The 17,755-nt window shown below is 39.5% G+C and overlaps 1 protein-coding gene across 1 annotated transcript in view; it reads right to left on the reverse strand.

Moving 5' to 3' along the window:
* Positions 1–4,809, reverse strand: part of Zc2hc1a (zinc finger, C2HC-type containing 1A) — a gene marked incomplete at its 5' end in the record, with an annotated part of 32,258 nt that extends 27,449 nt beyond the window's left edge. The window contains 2 exons of the mRNA XM_005392195.2: positions 2,702–2,818; positions 4,717–4,809. Coding sequence (XP_005392252.2) covers positions 2,702–2,818; positions 4,717–4,809 — 210 coding nt within the window. The remainder of the gene's footprint in view (positions 1–2,701; positions 2,819–4,716) is intronic.
* Positions 4,810–17,755: the final 12,946 nt, after the last annotated feature.

Here is a 17,755-nt window from a genome sequence, read left to right on the forward strand (position 1 = left end):
GGAAGCTAAGACAGGAAGATTGGAAATTGTAGGCCAGCCTGGGCAACTCAGGAGGACCTTGTCTCAAAATAGAACGCTGAATGGACCATGGACACACTGAGTGGTGGACTGCTTGCCTAGGCATGCACTCACACATACACACGCACACACACACAGAATTTATTATTAGTATTAGTATTAGTATTAGTAGTAGTATTAACAACCTTCCTACAAAGATACTTTCTGGTTCAAATAACTTTAATACTGAATTGTTATAGATATGCAAGGATGAAATAGGATCAACTTCATATAAACTCAAGGAGTAAACAGAAAAAGGGAACAACTTTCCAACTAGTTTTATTAGAAAATTGATAAAAAGAAAAATTATAAACCCACTTCGCTCATGAATCTAGATGCAAAACTCTTACATGAAACAACACTCATCTGCCCCATAAAGCACACTACTCACCCGCCGTGAAGTCCTGCTGCTCTTCCATTTCTTTCCTCGTAGGATCTTTCTATCAGTGTGAGCTAACAGTTTTCCTGCTGCCCATCACCGAATGAGTTAGGTTTTCCTGGTACAGCTACTTAAAACAGATTTTGAAGGAAAGAGCTCCAGGGTCGTCTTCCAGGTTCCACGCAAACACAGCCCCTTTCTGCAAACAAGGCTTCTCTGCCTAATCACACGCACTGCCTCCGACTCCTCTAAAGCAACACAAGCCCTGGAGGCCACTGCTGCCAGCCTTGCCTCAGTCTCCGTGACCGTTACAAAACGCAGCAAAACAGAACAAGATGGACACGGACCTTTAAGCAAGCCTCTCACTCTCAGAAAGGCTTCTGAGAGCTCTGGCCCCTGGGCCGCTCTACTCCGTTTCTCCTTCCCCGCTTCCCTCTCCTGGCTTCTTTCCAAGTTCAGCCCAGCTCATTCGATTCTGGCTCTCCACGTTTGTACACTGTTTCAGCTCCTGCCTTGGCCACAGTTAACAAAAGATATATTCACTCTGACAAGCCTTCCCCCCTTAAAGGAGTCACCCTGAGTCAAAAGACCTCTCAGCTTTAACGCGGCAGACTCCCAGACTACGGCCACAGGACTCCTCAGAAACATGCTGTATTTTCCCTTCTGGGCAGCTTGGCCTGGGTCTCAATTGCTTTGCGCAGCCCTTACATATATTTGGTAGGCTGTGGAATACGGCGACCTTTAGTTTTTCCAAAAATGGGGTTTGGATAGTTGTTGTACCCCTACTCTGATTGTGACTTTGTAGGATTTGCTTGATACAGTAAATACACTGATAATTACATTACAATGTCCAAATCTTCCAAAACATTGTTTCTCGAACTTTAATGTGCACGTGACTCACCCGAAGATTTCACATCAGATTCTAACTCAGTGTATTTTGCAACTTCAGATTCTGCATTTTCAACAAGTTTGCATACGGGGCTGATATTACTGCTTATGGATGCCACTTTAAAAAGCCAAGCAATAAACTATTTAATATAAAGTATTGCTTTTTACTGTAAAATATTACTGTTTTCTTTCCTTTGTTCTGCAGATTATGAAGTATAATTCCCTTCCCCTTAAAAAATAAATGATAAGATTTAAGACTGTCACGGATGTCATGTAACCCTGACCGTAACCCCACCTGGTGCACGCCGTATCTATCACCACCGTACAAATGAATCGAAGTACACATTAAGTATCTTGCCCAAAGTAACAGCCCATGTTGCAGAGCCAGGACTAAATCCAGGCATTTCAACTCTTTAGCCTTTTTCACATCCACGAAGTTATTCTGCCTCCCAAGATTTAGCTAGTGTGTCAGTCAAAGTTCATACACTCACATGTCTGGCCGGCTACTAAGAGAAACTCCAAATATCAGGTTACGTACCGTATGCAAGGTATGTATTATCCATAAATACTCGTAGACGAAGATGAATATCTGATTTTCCTATTATCGCATCATTTTATTAGGCAAATTAGTTTCTGCTAGAGAAGGAAAATGCTCTGCTGGGCGACTTACTGGAAGAGGTGATTAGCACAGTAAGCAGACTGTCTCAGAAACTATTTGATCAGGCACTTAAGCTTTGCCCACTTTACTGAAATGATCTCACAAAACTATCTGACAAACTACTGAAACGACTGACTCTTAGCGACATCCTGTATGAGGTGTATGAGATAGTTGGTAGAGATTACCACAGGCTTTGGTTCCCAAAAAGGAAATAATGTGCCAACAGCCATGTGTGACAATTGAACAAATGGTAAAACTTATCCCGAGGAAGCATAGTACAGATTACAAATACCGGCAATTGATCAGTCAAGACAATCTGTATCTGTTATGTTAAGATGTCTATAAGTAACAGCTTTACTGTCTATATATAGAGATTACAGACTGGTAAGATAGTATTAGCTCAAATCTTAAACTATATAGGCACCAGTTAACAATGACTGAAAAAGATACCTGTTTTGATTATTTCCAGTCTGTAGTAGGCAACAGGTTCTTTAAAGTACAAAACCCTCACTGTAATTGATGAAGCTTGTGATAGCACTTTGGTCTTTCCTTTGCTGTTTACAATTGAAATTAAAAGACAGTTTTTAAGTTTCTAATCACTTTTAAATAGATTACGTAACACGGAATTTTGTTTCTTTAGTCTTAACATAACAGATCATTTTAATTTTTTTCAGTATATATAATAGCAAAATCCACACTGTCAAAAAGATTATAGTTACCCTAGGTTTAAGAGGTTTTACTGTTGGAATATCAGTTCCTTCTGCTCTTTGTCTGCTTGAATCAAAAGTCTTTCGTTTTTTAGTGGCAGTTTTCTGACAAATGGGTCCATGTTTTTTCTATTAAAGTAAAGAAATACAATATATTATTTTCTTTTTTACAGAAGGGAAGTCTTTTCAACTACATAAATTGAAACAATAAAAATTTAAGCCCAGTCTAACAATCTAAAGATAAAAAAAAATAAATGAGGTGTACGTGTCTTAAATTTTAAAACATATACGCTACCTTTCAACTGAGAAATTATATAGAAATATCATTCAAAACTGCTACTAATAGTTACTTAACCATTCTAGTTTCACATTGCAAAGAGTAAGACAAATAATGTAGCCTAAGCTACTCGACTAAGAAAGAAGTATTAACTCAATAAAAGGCAGTAGAAGCAGTAATGAGAGGAATGCTTCAGGATTATAAAAGTAAACATAATAGCAGTTGTTGGGATTACTAAAGGTACCATAATGGTAGGTTACCTAAGGTTGACATAAAGTAATAGGACAAAGTTGTCAGACTTGTGCTCTTTCTTCAAAATTATCCCTTCCCTTCTTAAATTCAAAACTCTCTACTTTTTTTAGAGGATTTTTCTTGAGGTATCTAATGATCCACTCCCACAGGGTTTTTTTTACTAGCTGCCCATCATTCATTTATTCATTTTTAAGGGCAATGCAGTGGAAGTGTCACTAACTAACTTCTAAGTACATGAATCTACGAGACAGCACTCCCTCACCAAGTAAAGCATGCTGACTGACGACAGCGGGCTAAGCGCAGTCTTCCCTGCTATTCTGAGAAGCGCTGATGAGCTCAGGACACTCAACCTCATCAGCAAAGAAATGAGACCTCAGCACTGGCCCATTTGATGTTAAGGAGACTCTTAGGCTTTCAATATGTAATTATAGTCACTGTCATATATACTTGTTTTCAGATTCAGCTGTGAAACAAGAACTAGCATCATAGCTATAATAAAGTCTCTCAGGCAGGTAATAAAAAATGAACAAGTAGGTGACTTTCTTGTAAACTATGTATGTCTGTTCTCATGAATTTAATTACATATGTCAAGTGTACGTGGTGTTTACTTCCAAAGTTGATTATAAAAACTGCACTTATAATAATACAATTTAATGAAATACTATTAAATACTTTTTATCGTGAAAATTCAGATAAACGTTTTAAAAATCCTTTGAATTGAAAAAAAACACAGAGTGTAGAGAAGGGAAGAGATGCTTCTGAAGCAGTCAGTACGACCTGGACTGCTCTCATTTAAAGACACAAACTGGAAACAGTAGAGACGGTACACAGTAGACTGTGCCAAAACTCTCATCAGCAAATCTGTATTTTAAAAATATTACTCATCAAAGTAGTAATAATGGTACTTTTACACATAAGTTAAAATGTTGACAGTACATAGGCATAATTTTTATTCCTATTTTGCTGCCTGATTTTATCACTTAAATATGCTTCTGTTTATATATACTAAAACCTGAAAGTATCTAAAGAATAATATATTTTAGAAGCACTTTTGTATTAGAAAACATCTTTTTCTTTGAAATATTTCAAACACATAGATGCCAATGTAAACGGACCTGCCACTTCATCGCCCTGCTCCAACAGCTACCAGCATTTCAGCAGTCCTCCTCTATCCCTGCACTTTTCCCCTGAAGTACTTTAAAACCTGGACATTATATCATTCGGAAGTCCTAATAAAGACATTATTATGGAGATGTGAAGGTATTTTGGTCATGTTCCCACTATGCTAGGAAAAATTTAACACTTTAATAAAGGAGTCTGGAAAACCAGTCAAACTCTGAAAGAGAGTATTGGAAAAATGACACAGAAGGGACCAAGACTTGAACAAAAATACTACCCTTCAAAAGTGATTCGCCATATGTGCTTCCCATGACAGCTGTTCTGTACTGAACAATTACTATTAAACTCCAAGGAAAAGGCTTAGAATCAGGGTGCTCACCAGCGCTACTGGAAAGAATGTTCTTCCACAAATCTTGCAAGGCAACAATTCTCCAACTTGGACGACACTTCCATTTTCTAAAACAGAAAATAATTAAATGAATAATTTACATAGCATTTTAAATCGTGAAGTTTCATATTTAAATGTTTTCTATTAGGTTCATAGGTAAGTTGTCAGCTGTTGTGAAAACCTGGCTTCATTTCAAAATTATCAATTAAACTGACATAATGTTTAGCATTGTCAGTGATCAAAAAGCACGTTGAAAACAAAAGAGCGGTAATTTAAAGATAACAAAACTGATTGGGAAATGTTTAGTTTTATTTTCATTATTTACTTGTCATATAAAATTATACATTACTAAACTTAAAAAATCAAGTTTACTGCTGTGGTATAATGCTTTTACTTCTTTACGGAAGACACCAAGACAAATAGCTGGCTTGAATGGAACGTGTAATCCTAGTTTTTTGAGGAATCTTCACACTGATTTCCATAGTGGCTGCAGCAGTGTACACTCTCACCAACAACGGAGAAGGGCTCCTTTTTCTTTACTGCCCCACCAGCATTGGTTATTGGTTGATTTCTCAATAACAGCCATTCTTTCTGGGGTGAGACGGCATCTCAGCATTATTTTCATTTACATCTCTCAAAGGACCAATGATGTTCAACATTTTTTCATATATTTATTTACTGCTGCTATTTGTCCCTCTTTAATAAATAGTGTTGGAAAACTGGCTTTTCCACATACTGAAGATTAAAACTACAGCAGTATCTTTCACCATGCACTAAACTAAACTTGAAATGAATCAAAGATCTAAATATGGGTCTATAAGCACAGTTTATAATAGCTAAATCTTGGAAACAGTCCAAATGTCCATCAACTGATGAACAGATAAAGAAGATGTGGGGCTTTTTTATACAATGGAGTACTCCTCTGCCATACACAAGGATAAACTCAAGTCATTTGTAGCTAAATAGATGCACCTCCAGAGCATACTCTTAAGTGAGATAAACTGGACACACGCGTAAATACCCCATTGTTTCTCTCGTATGAGGAACTGAAAATGTAAATAAGGACCAAAATGTAAAACAGATATTGTGAAATAGGAAGAAAATATTCCAATGGGAAGGGAAACTAAAGAGGGGGGAAGGGGAAGGAAGGAAAGGAAAAGAAAAAATGATGAGAAAAGAAGGAAAAAACAAAGCTTTGTAAATAAGGTGGGGAAGAGGGGTTGAAGGGACGGGAGGGGAATGGGAAAGAAAAGAACCAAGTTCTATCATGCACAGGCAGAAATTCCCTATGATGAATGTGATCATTATGCGTATCTAAAATGTGCCAATAAACTTAATACAATTTTTTGGATTTTTTTAAAATCAAATTTATCTGATTAAATCTTTAAAACATGAAGAATTCTCATTGGTGACAGGTAAATAAATTATTAAGATGTTCTAGGCAGGCTAGAATAAAAAGAATCTTGTTCTGTATCACCAAACAATATAAAATATAAGATTCTAAGGATAAGGTCATCTAGTTATACAAATCACATGTACATGTTATTTGTTCATTCTTTCATATACATACTTACATTAAGAATCATTGGGCCAAAAAATGAAGTATTCTGAACTTATGGGCATAAATCATTAACTAATAAAGGGGAACCCATAATTTCATTCAATTAAAATCAATATATCCATTATATACCAAGATACAACAAATTTCATTATTAAAATGATCTTTTTAAAAAGCTAGATTCTTTGGGGCTTTACATAACAGACTCTATTTGTCATTTTACTTTCTAGTCAAGTATCAAACCTAAATTTTTCATACCTGTAATTTCTAAAAGGACTATGTAAACCTGTAGATTTTTCTCCCATATTTTACATTGAATATTTTACTGATTGTTGAAATTATTTCATCATAGGAAAGACACAGAAAAAACTATTTTCTATAAGTAATAAACATTTAATAATACAATTCTGACTTCATATAATATATTCTACAGCATTTAGTGTGTTCTGACAAAGTTAATCACATAACCAAAGAGACATTGATTAGAGTATTTCAAATATAGTTAAGAAAAGAACTTTTTCTGACATAGTCACAGTACTCCATTACCCTATTTTACTGGTATGGTGATAGTTTGTCATCTTAGATGGAAGAACTGTCTTCACAACGGCAGTTAAGCAGTGGACATTACAAAGCAATGTTAAGATTTGCCTGATTCATTTTTCTGTTAATACCAGGGGCTAGGTAATTTGAACAATCACATTATCTCAATCTCGTAACTCCACTAAGAATCCAGAAAGTTTAATGAGTTGCTCAATAGAATCCATTAGTTACATTATGAGACTGTCATAAAAATGATGGTCAAAATGACAACACAGGCTGAAAAATATACTAAGCTTACTTATGTTTTCATATATTCCTTTAAATATGAATCAATGATTTACAAATGCAATATGAAATGTCTAAAAAGTATAAATATTTCACTTCAAACTGTATTTCAGTACTCTGTTCAACAAGTGATAAGGAAAATATTATACAATTTCTACTGAAGGTAGAGGTGTGCCTTAGTTATACAGCCTGAGCTTTTTATGTGTGAAGCCCTGAGGCCAACTCCCAGCACAAAAAAAAAAGAAAAAGTTAGTAGCTATTGATAGCAGTCAATTTAACATACTGAAATCATTTGAGAGCCTATTTGAGCATCTACTACCCACCAAGCATGTACCAAGTAACAGCAGCACAATTATACAGCTAGTACAAATGGGGCTCTGGGACCACTCCCTACTCTACTCATGTGAACCTGGCCATGTCCCAGGAACACCCCCCCACACACACAGACAGATCTTTGTCCTAAGGTCTACTAACCAGAGACAGAAATAAAAATAACAATGACCCCTGGGCCCATCTCAAGAAGATTCCTGAAATTTCAAACCAGAATACATGCATGACACACCTGCCATATATTCAGTGCCTGTTCCATCTTCCTTCCCTTTTGTGCTTATCTTAGTTACTTTTCTCATTGCTGAGACAAAATACCCAAAATTTAAAGTTAGGGAGGAAAGGTGTATTGTAGCTTAGTTTATAGAGTTTTCGGTGCATAAATGGCTGGCTCCAAAGCAGGGTGGCAAGGTACAGGGGCATCACAGAGGAGAAACAGTCCATGGTAAAGCAAGGCTGGCAGATAGCAGCAAAGTAGCAAGCAGCAGCAAGCAACAACAGCAACTCTCTTTCTGTCTCTTACACTCTAGCCAGGCTACACAGCCTTAGGGTAGGTAGCACTAACATCCAGTGTGGGTCTTCCTATTATGCACTCAGAACTATGCCAAACCAGTCAATGGACTAATTTAGTAATCACAATCCCTAAATCCCAGCATCACACATTTTAGATCCACCCACCTCTGAATAGCCTCACCTATGACAGCATGAGACTTAGGGGAACATCTAACACACAAGCCATAATATTTCACTGCTGGTCCCTAAAAGACTCATGCATATCTCTTTATGCAAAAGGCATTTAGTCCATCTCTAAGAGTCGCCAAACTCAACATTTTTCAGCACTGCTGAAAAGTCCAAGTCCAAAGCTCCTCTGAGATGTAAGGCAAACTCTTAGATTCAAGCCCCTGTAAAACTGAAAAGAAAGTTAAATATTTCCAATATACAATGGCAAAAGATAAACACTCCTATTCCAAATAGGGGAATAGAAAGGAATAGGACCAAAGCAAATCCAAAATCCAGCAGGGTAAACATTCAGCCTCATAGTTTCATATCCAGTATTCAAGGCCATCTGTGGCAAGATATGAACTCCAAATGGCTTAGGTGCATCCCCCCCATGACACAGCAGATGGCTGTAGATCCCATAACTTTTCTCATGGGCCAGCTTTGCTCATTTCTTGCAGACTTCCTCAGATTGTCCATGTTCCCAACTCTTCCAACCTTCTGGGTCCTGGCTTCTCCAAACTACTGGGGTCTCCAATGCACCTTCAGCTTCACACTCCAGCTTCACAAACTATACTCTCAGAAACACACTGTCTGTCCTCCCAGGTCTTTGGCTGAAATCTGGGTGGAAGCCCTCCTGACCCTACAACTCTTGCATGCACCTAGAACCAGCACCATGTGGATGAGGAAAAGGCTTGCTGCCAGCTGGAGCAGTAACCAGGCTTCCTTCTCTCTTGGCTGTAGGGGTCAAATGCCTGGACCAGTGAACACTATGAATCCTGAGGAACAAATTCTCTAGGCTGTAGCCATTCTAGAGTATGGTGCTCTGAGACTTTCTACTCAAATCAAATTCTTTCACCTTTATAATCTTCAGGCTGCAAAGCCTGGAGACTTGCTGTTTCTTGTGATGTTCTCAAGCCATGTTTTCTATTGCCTTGTTCCTTCTCAGCAACCAGTCTCTTCTGTTCTACATTTGCAGTCCACAGCTTTACTAGAGCTGCCTTTCTAGACAAATTCACATTTTAAAATCATTCTGCTGGATTCTTTGCTCTTGATTCTTGTTTTGTTTTGTTTTTGTTTTTCTCCGGTACCAGGAACCGAACTCATGACCTTATGCTTGCCAGGCAAGCGCTTTTGCCGCTGAGCTAAATCCCCAGCCCCAGCTCTTGATTCTTAACACAGATCTGGCTAAAAGCCCTCAACAGTAGCCATGTCCCTGCCTCAACATTAGACTATCTTTACATTTCTTCTGCAAGATTAATTAGTCTGCCACTCTTAATCTCAGTCTCAGGCAAAGTCTCTGGTCAGGAGCAAAACAGAGACAAACTTTCTTCCAAGCCATAACACACACTGTCTGAAGTCCAACAGCCAATGCAGTCCTTCTTCCCTGGAGACAATTCCTGAGCCTGGCCTTTACTGGCAGCATTTCTATCGGCACTCTAGTCTTCTGAGCTCTGACCAGAATCTCCCATCAAGTATAGCTTAAGGCATTCCAGGGCTGCTTCTTCAGTTAGCATCTCTAAACTTTTCCAAACTCTTTCTGCAAGCCAGTTCCAAAGGCTCCTGAACCACATGGTCATGAAGTCACAGCAACAACCCCACTACTGGTACTGAAATCTGTCTTAGTTTATTCACTGCTGAGCCAAAATAGCAAACATCAAGTTTAAAGGACAAAAGGCTTATTTCAGCTTACAGTTTGTAGAGGTTACAGTCCATAATTGGCTGGCTCCAAGGCAGGGTGGCATGGCAGAGGGGCATCGCAAAGGAGAAATAGTTCATGGCAGATAGTAAACAATACAAGCAGCAAGCAGCAAGCAGCAAGCAACAACAGTAGCCCTCTTTCTTTCCCTTATATTCTATCCAGGCTACATGCTTTGGAGCAAGCAGCACTCACACAGTCTGCTTCCCATTATTCACACTCAGAACTATGCCAAACCAATCAAAGGACTAATCTGGTAATCACACACCCTTAATTTCAGCATCACACTGTAGATCCAGCCACCTCTGAAAGGCCCCACCTATGACCATATCTAAATACAAGCTATACAACAATGCTGTTTTCCTTTCCACAGGCATGAACCCACTTGTCCTGAAATTAATTTTGGCCTTTAAACTTTATTAACTGTAGCTGTTTTTTCCATACCATTGTGTTCAACATTCAGTGCTCTATTCATCATGCAAAAGCTGGAAACCTGTCCCAGACCTCATTCTCCACAGTAACATGAGGGTAAAATAATACAAGCACTGCTCTCATAAATATATTTGACTTAAGACTTATTTCAGAGAAATAAGAACTGTTTTTAATACAAAAATTTAAAACTTAATGGTCAGAATATTACAATAAAATAACATCCAGTTCTTGAAATTAATTCCTGTAAGTAATCAAACATTTTTAAAATGACATACAGGGAAAGCCTTGTCACTAAAAGGCATAAAAAAGAATGCATTTTAAAGCAATTATCTCAATAAAAGGAGAAATTATTTCATCAAAATTAAAGATACATAAAAATTATCTAATTTCCTTCTGTATTAGCTTGTCATAGGGTGTTATGATTTACACTAAGATGTCCCCCCAAAGCCTTTGAAACTCCTTCAGAAGCCTTTGGAACTGCTTTGCAGGAGGAGTCTAGAAAGATTTGGAGATGCCAACTGGAGAAGCAGCTCTAGACTGCTCTGAGACAAGCTTGAGGGGAGATTCTGGTGACAGCTCAGAAGACAAGAATGATGATAAAAAAAGTAGAAGGAAAGTCAGGAGGTTTCAGCTGGGAATAAGGACACCACTGGCAGATAGTCTTAAAACAAGTGTTATGCTCTGGCAAAAAAAAAAAATCTATGTTTTGCTTGTGTCCTGAGACTGCACGATTAAAAGCAGTGGACTAATTAATCTGGTTGAGGAAATGTCAAGGCTGCTGAACATTCTGGAAGTGGCATGGCTACTGTTAGGGGCTTCTAGGCAGTTCTACATTGTGAATCGAGCAAATGGCACAGGGGAATGATTTTAAATTTTGAGTATGGATAGAAAGGAAGCTCAGATTAAAGGCCGACAACGCTGGAGCAGAAGAAAGCTTGGTTGCTGAAAAGGTAAGTTCAGGGAGACATCTACCCAGATTTCAGAAGGAAACGTGGAAGGCCAGCCAGTGTGCCCCAACGTGGGCAGTATGTGGAGCTGTGGAAATGAAGCTGAAAGAGCAAAGGTGATCGCAGGAATTGGAGAATCCAGAAATGTGGACCATCAGAAGAACGCTGAAGGAGTAAACAAATACCAGCCCAGGAGAGAAGCCACACATGCTGCGGCCACAGGCAATGCCACAGGGGCGGCGGCCCTCTGGAGTTCAGCTCTCGCCACAGATTTCCGCAGGTGCTGAACTGGAAGTACAGGGTTTAGGGTCTGGCCTGCTGCATTTTAGTCATGCTTTGGTCCCTTCCTTCCTATTACCTTATTTCTCCCTTTTGGAATGGGAATGTTTATTCTGTGCCATTTTACGTTGAATGTGTTTAACTTTCTGATTTTTAAAGGGGCTCTAGAGCTAGAAGTTTGGCTTAAATCTTAGAAAAGAATCTGGACTTTGGTAACTTAGAGATGGACTAACTACTCTTTGCGCAATGGGATGCAGGGGCAGAATGCTAAAGTTTATATACAGATGTTATCCCAAACCTCAATGCACTCCTAAGTGAGGCTTTTGGGAGGTGACTGAATCATGAGATAGGATAGGCATCGATGGAGGAGGTGAATCACTGGGATGTGGCCTGGAAGGGCACATCTCCCTCCCTCCTCCCGATCTCTCTCTGCTTCCTGCTTGGGCTCTGTCTCCTCCGCCTTGCTGTCCTGGCGTGGAACCAGTCAACTGTGGACTGAAACCTCTGTAGCTGGGACCAAAAGTAAAGCTCTCTCCTTTGACTTGTGGGTGGCCAGTTTTCTGTCCCCATAAAATACCTAAGACGTTGGACATGGCCCTGTAATTCACAGGACAAAACACATACCTGTGAATGTCAAGACCCACTGAAAACTCTTATAGCAAGAGGTTATGATAACTACCTTTGTGTCAAAAGTCACATTTTGTTGTAATGGTACTACCTGAAAGACATGACAAAGCAGTAGAAAAAACAGTGAAGTCTGTCACATTATATGACTTCAGGTCAGCTTTGTCACTGAAAACGATGAGTCCTTGGGCAAAGCACTGCACCTCTCTAAGTTTTATATTCCTCAAAATGAGGATGTTAATGACATCGGTGGCTCTCTTGTATCTGCAGCGTACCTTAGTAAAATCCCCCCTGCAACACTAGCAAGAAATATACACAGACAAACTACTTATTCTTACTGGTATTAACAGTTTTTTCAAAAAAGTTCCTCATATATATTAATGTTTAAATCAATGCAGATAGTAGAATAATACTTCAGAGGATACGTACTTTGCTGAGGAAATCCCTGCTACTCACCTAGAGAAGTGAGAACCTGAAAGAACCTATAGCGTGATATAGTAAGAACACAGTAACCTCTCCTTGTTGGAAAAGTCTTTACTACATGATCTAAAGAACATGCATATAAGACTAATCACATGGGTAAATTCAACCTGACAACTGCTAAATGAGTATAGTATCTGCTCAATTTGCCTTAGAATCTGGGAGGACTAAGATTCACATATTGAAATGCTTCACTGTGTTATAAAAATAAACAACTGCTTTCCAAAGCATGAAGGCAAACTTTTCTAATCTCTCCTAAGAGGCAAAAACTAGCAAATTTGGAAGCATATAAAAATACTGCAGAGATAATATGCAGAGTGGTAAATACTGTAGCACAGAGCAAACACTGCTATCCCAAGTTGACAAAGTACTTCAACATTGTAGAATTCTCAAAAGCCATTCTCCTTATAACATTTATCTAGCACACACTGTGGAATCTGTTTTGAGCTGCTAATGTCTAGCGATTTCCATACGTGTATGGTGAGGCCTGAAGTTGTATTTTTATATGATACTGTTATACAGTTCAGGTGATGTGAAAGAATACACTATTACTGAAAACAGTTTGTGATGATTAATCTTGCTTGTCATCTGGGCAGAACCCTGAGAGACTTCGGGGAGGTGAGCAGATGTGAGAGGATGAGACTCATCAAACGTGAACCCACTAGTAACTCCAGCTGAAGAGGAGAGCTGGAGGAAGGGAGCCATGGGGCTGCGACCTCAGAGACTGCACGTGGCCCCGGCCCTGTCCTCGTGCTCTCTGCTTCCCAGCTGCATGAAGCGAGCAGTTTTGCGCCACCACACTCTTCCACCATGATGTTTCTGCCTTGAAGTCAGCTAACCAGGAAATGAAACTGCTAAAACCACAAGCCAATTAAACCTTTCCTCTTTTAAACTGAGAGTGTCACAGGAATGGGAAAGCTGATTAATACAAGCTGTAACGCACTAAAATGCACACACTTAAGAACGGAACATTTTCAAAAGAAAAGAAATACTCAAACTTAATTAAGTACAACCTGGGCTACTCCTGTAGCATGTCTCTTTGCTCTCTGGTAGTCAGTACTATAGTCCACCAGAGTTCACAGATGTCCAGCCCTAAACACTCAACCACCTCTCTTTTGAAGGACACATCCTGTGTTATACCATTTTCTTCACAAGATCTTTTGAAAAAATCTACCTGCTTTCAAATCAACAATCTCTAAAATCTTACAGAACTTTCTCTTTTGCTCAGTTTGGGAGATGTCAACATTCACACTTAACCTACTCAACACACAATCGTCGCCTTCCACTCTGGTCACCTGCAGTCTAGTTCAGCCAGAACAACCTGGAGAGAGTCCACCTCTAGACCAGTGGTGATGACCCTATGGCATGCGGGCTGCAGTGGGTTGTTTGTTATCACTGAAAGCTCTAAAAGGTTAATCACTGCTCTAGGCTCTTATATTATTCATGCTGCATCTTTACAGACTTCCACTTTTTTCTGTCAATTTGTTGATCTCATAGTCATGCGAATTTTCTTAATACAGGAGTCCCCACTCACTCATGGTTTGTTTTCTGCAGCCTGATTTACACATGGTCAACCACAATCCAAATATATTACCATATTTCCCCCAAAACAAGACCTAACAGGAAAAAAAGTACGTTATGGCTTGTGCTTAGATACGGCTGTTTTGGAGGTAGCTGAATCGAGTTTGTGACTGATTCAGTGCTAGTATCAAGGGTGCTGGGATTAAAGGCAGGTGACGTTCTGACTGGACTGGCATCGCCCTCATCCGTCTGACTGGATACAACATAAGGGACAGAAAGAGGCCTTTCTCTCTCTCTTTCTCTCGCATTGCTTCTGCTGTCTTCTGCCACCATGAACTGCTGCCATGTGCCACCCTGCCTTGGAGACACCTGAATAGGGACTGAAACCTCTACAAACCGTGAGCTAAATAAACCTTTCCCTCTTTAACTCTGGGCATCAGACATTTGGTCTCAGCAACAAGAGAGAAAAGTAATTAAGACAAAGCCCTAGCATGTCTCAGGATGTTCATAATATAAGCCCTACCCCCCCAAAATAAACCCCAGTTAAGATCAGCAGCCAGATGGATGCATTTAGTACGTCCACTGAAATACACAATGGATACACTGAATTATAAATAGTAATATTAATATATAATTAAGTATAAATATTATTAACATTAGTACTTAAAATAAAAATTTTAATTAAGCATTTGTAAATACCCAAGTGGGCACCTTTGGACAAGAGGTAAATGTCTATGCAAACAAACACAAGACTTGTGGCCAAATGACCAATCAGAATACATAATCCTTTGGTCTGTGGTCAGATGTTTAGAAAATGCTACACTAAATAACATCAAATGTGTTTTCTTAGAGTAGACCTTCCCTGTCTTAAAAAAAGGAGACTTACTATGTTATTTCCCCATACTACTTTCATCAGAAATCTTTTCTACCTCTGTGAGATACCGAGGGACAATATCCTGTGTAGCACATTTTAAAATACTGTACTCATATTTTCTGCTCATTCCCTCCCTACCTCTCAATTGTTCCCCATATCAACTTCAACAGATTTTATCATATCTAATTAATCTATTAAAATGAGCTGGGCATGATGGCATACAGTTGAAGTCCCTGTAGTACAGAAGGCTGAGGCAGGAGGATCATATGTTTGAGTCTGCCCTTGGCAACTTAGTGACTTGGTAAGACCATGTATCAAAACAAAAAAATGTAAAGGGCTGGTGACGTAGTTGAGTGCAAAAGCCCAGGGTTCAATCCCAGTACTACCAAAGTAATAAAAAAAACCTGATTGAACAAATTTTCGTTGGGCATGTCCTCTGAGGTAAGAACTGGTCTAGGATATAGGAACCCAGGGATAAAGAAAATAAAGAGTCTAATCTTACAGAGCTTCTACTGTTCTAATCCGGGAAAAAATAAACTAAAATAATTACACACACACACACATCAGGTGATAATAAACACAATAAAGAAAGAAGAATAAGGTGAAAGATGAAAGTCTGATTATTAATTTATCGTCAAATTCAAATAACTCCTTTGCATGGTCATCCTACTGGGCCTAGTAGAAGGCTTTGCCTAATTACTGAACTAAGGCGGAAGTGCTGTCATTAACTATGCAAGATCATGAGCAACAACTTACACATGGTTCCAAACAGTGCCTCAGTCTAACAGTTCATCTCTTTTTCTATCTGGAAAGCATGAAGGCCCCAAATCAAAAGTCATATAAGTGATACACAAAGAATGAAAACAAAAAATACAAGAAACAGCAAGATTATCTTCTACAGAACTTCTCAAGAGTCCTTTCTTTTCCCAGTTTTATGATCAAGACTAGTGTGGCAACTGGTTTCAACTAGAAATGTTAAGTCTAATGCCAAAGTGTACAACGTATGTTCAATGACCATGACGCAGTAAGGAAACTTGAGGACTTTTTGTTTGTTTTCAGTATTTGGATTAAACTCAGGGACTCTGCATTATTTTGTTTTTGAGACGAAGACTCACTAAGTCACTAAGTTGCCCAAGCTGGGCTCCAACTGTCCGTTCTGCTGCCTCAGGGTCCCTAAGTGCTCCGATGACTGGCCTGCCCACACTGGAAGATTTATACTAGACACTGTTCAGCAGAATCCTTCAAAATACTAGACTTTAACCTCCAGTACAGGGAAGAAACTATCTTACATCACTACATCAACGTTTATTAAGTGGATGCTTGAATTAATGAACGGTAACCTTAAGATCCAAAATTTTGATCTCTGCAAAATGTGATGTAGTAAGAACTAATGTTTAAAAGGGGCGGTGAGGGTAGTCAACCCAGAAAAGCATGGTCTTCCCTTCAGTGGGAAACTCTCGAACCTTTATTAGGTTGGACCTTTAAAATTACCAGTGTTTAACTGTTTTGTCACACAAAAAGAAAAATTTTTTTTATATTTCTACATTATACATTACAATTATACACATCATAGTTAATGACAGTATCTTATTTTGGTAGGGAAAAAATGAATGAATAGAAAGCCAATATACTGTTTAATTTGATAAAAGCTGGGCCTATAAAAAACATGCCCATACTATGTTACATCAGAATCCATGTTTTCTCCACTCAGAAAATTGAGTATTATAATATGTTTCCATTATACTTTAAAAACATTCTTAGAAAGGTTTCAATATCAGCACTGCTAAAATGTAAGGATTAATAAAATGGGGAAGCCTTTAACCCCTTTCATTCTTTGCTGCATCCTCAGTTCAGGAAAGTGCTCAAGATACTTAAGTGAAAAATTAGACGAAGATCACTACTTAAATTACAAGTGTTGAGCCAAATAATAAAATAGTGCAAACTAGTCTAAAGAACTTTATGTACATTATGATAAATTTGTAAGAATTCCAAAGCCCATGCTCCTACTCACTTTGCTATAATACCACTACATATTTTCAAATGTTTAAAATAAAAAGTAAGCTGCCTCCAGAGCAGTCCCTTAAGAAAGAGTATTAAAAAAAAGAATTACAACACTTTCGGTCTCGGTTACTTTTCTCTCGTTGCTGAGACAAAATACCTGACGCCTAAAATTAAGGAAAGAAAGGTTTATTTAGCTCAGTCTGCGGAGGTTTCCGGCCATCCTCGGCTGGCTCCGAGGCAGCGCGGCGCACGGCCGAGGGCAACAGTTCATAGAGGCAGAAAGTAGCAAAAACAACAGGAGCAAAGGGAGGAGCTTCGGCAAGCAGCCTCTTTCCCTCCCGTTTCTTGCAGGCAAACTACGGACCCCAGGGCCGGTGCAGCACTCACACCCGCAGTGCCAGCGCTGGACCACGGATCCATCATAAACTCCAGCAGCCGCCCCAAGACTGCACGAGGCTTTGGGGGGACACGCAGACACAAGCCGCAACACTGTCATCACTGTTCTTTACTTCACGGAAACCTGGCTGATGCCCTGGTTTAGGAGCTGGACCTTCTCAGGGCACGGCACACCGCGGCTCAGCACCGACGGCAAACGACCTGCCTCTGCTTCTCTGTTTCGGGGGAGACCCTCCCGCAGAGGGGGCCGCGAGGGAAGGAGACTCCCGGTGCCGAGCGCGCCTCCGACCTCCCCCGCCGCCGCGCCTCTGCGCAGCCCGCAGCGCCCGCTCCGCCAGGGCCCGCTTCCG

The sequence above is a fragment of the Chinchilla lanigera genome, unplaced genomic scaffold (genome assembly GCF_000276665.1).
Source record: "Chinchilla lanigera isolate Chin_1 unplaced genomic scaffold, ChiLan1.0 scaffold00043, whole genome shotgun sequence".
Taxonomy (NCBI): domain Eukaryota; kingdom Metazoa; phylum Chordata; class Mammalia; order Rodentia; family Chinchillidae; genus Chinchilla; species Chinchilla lanigera.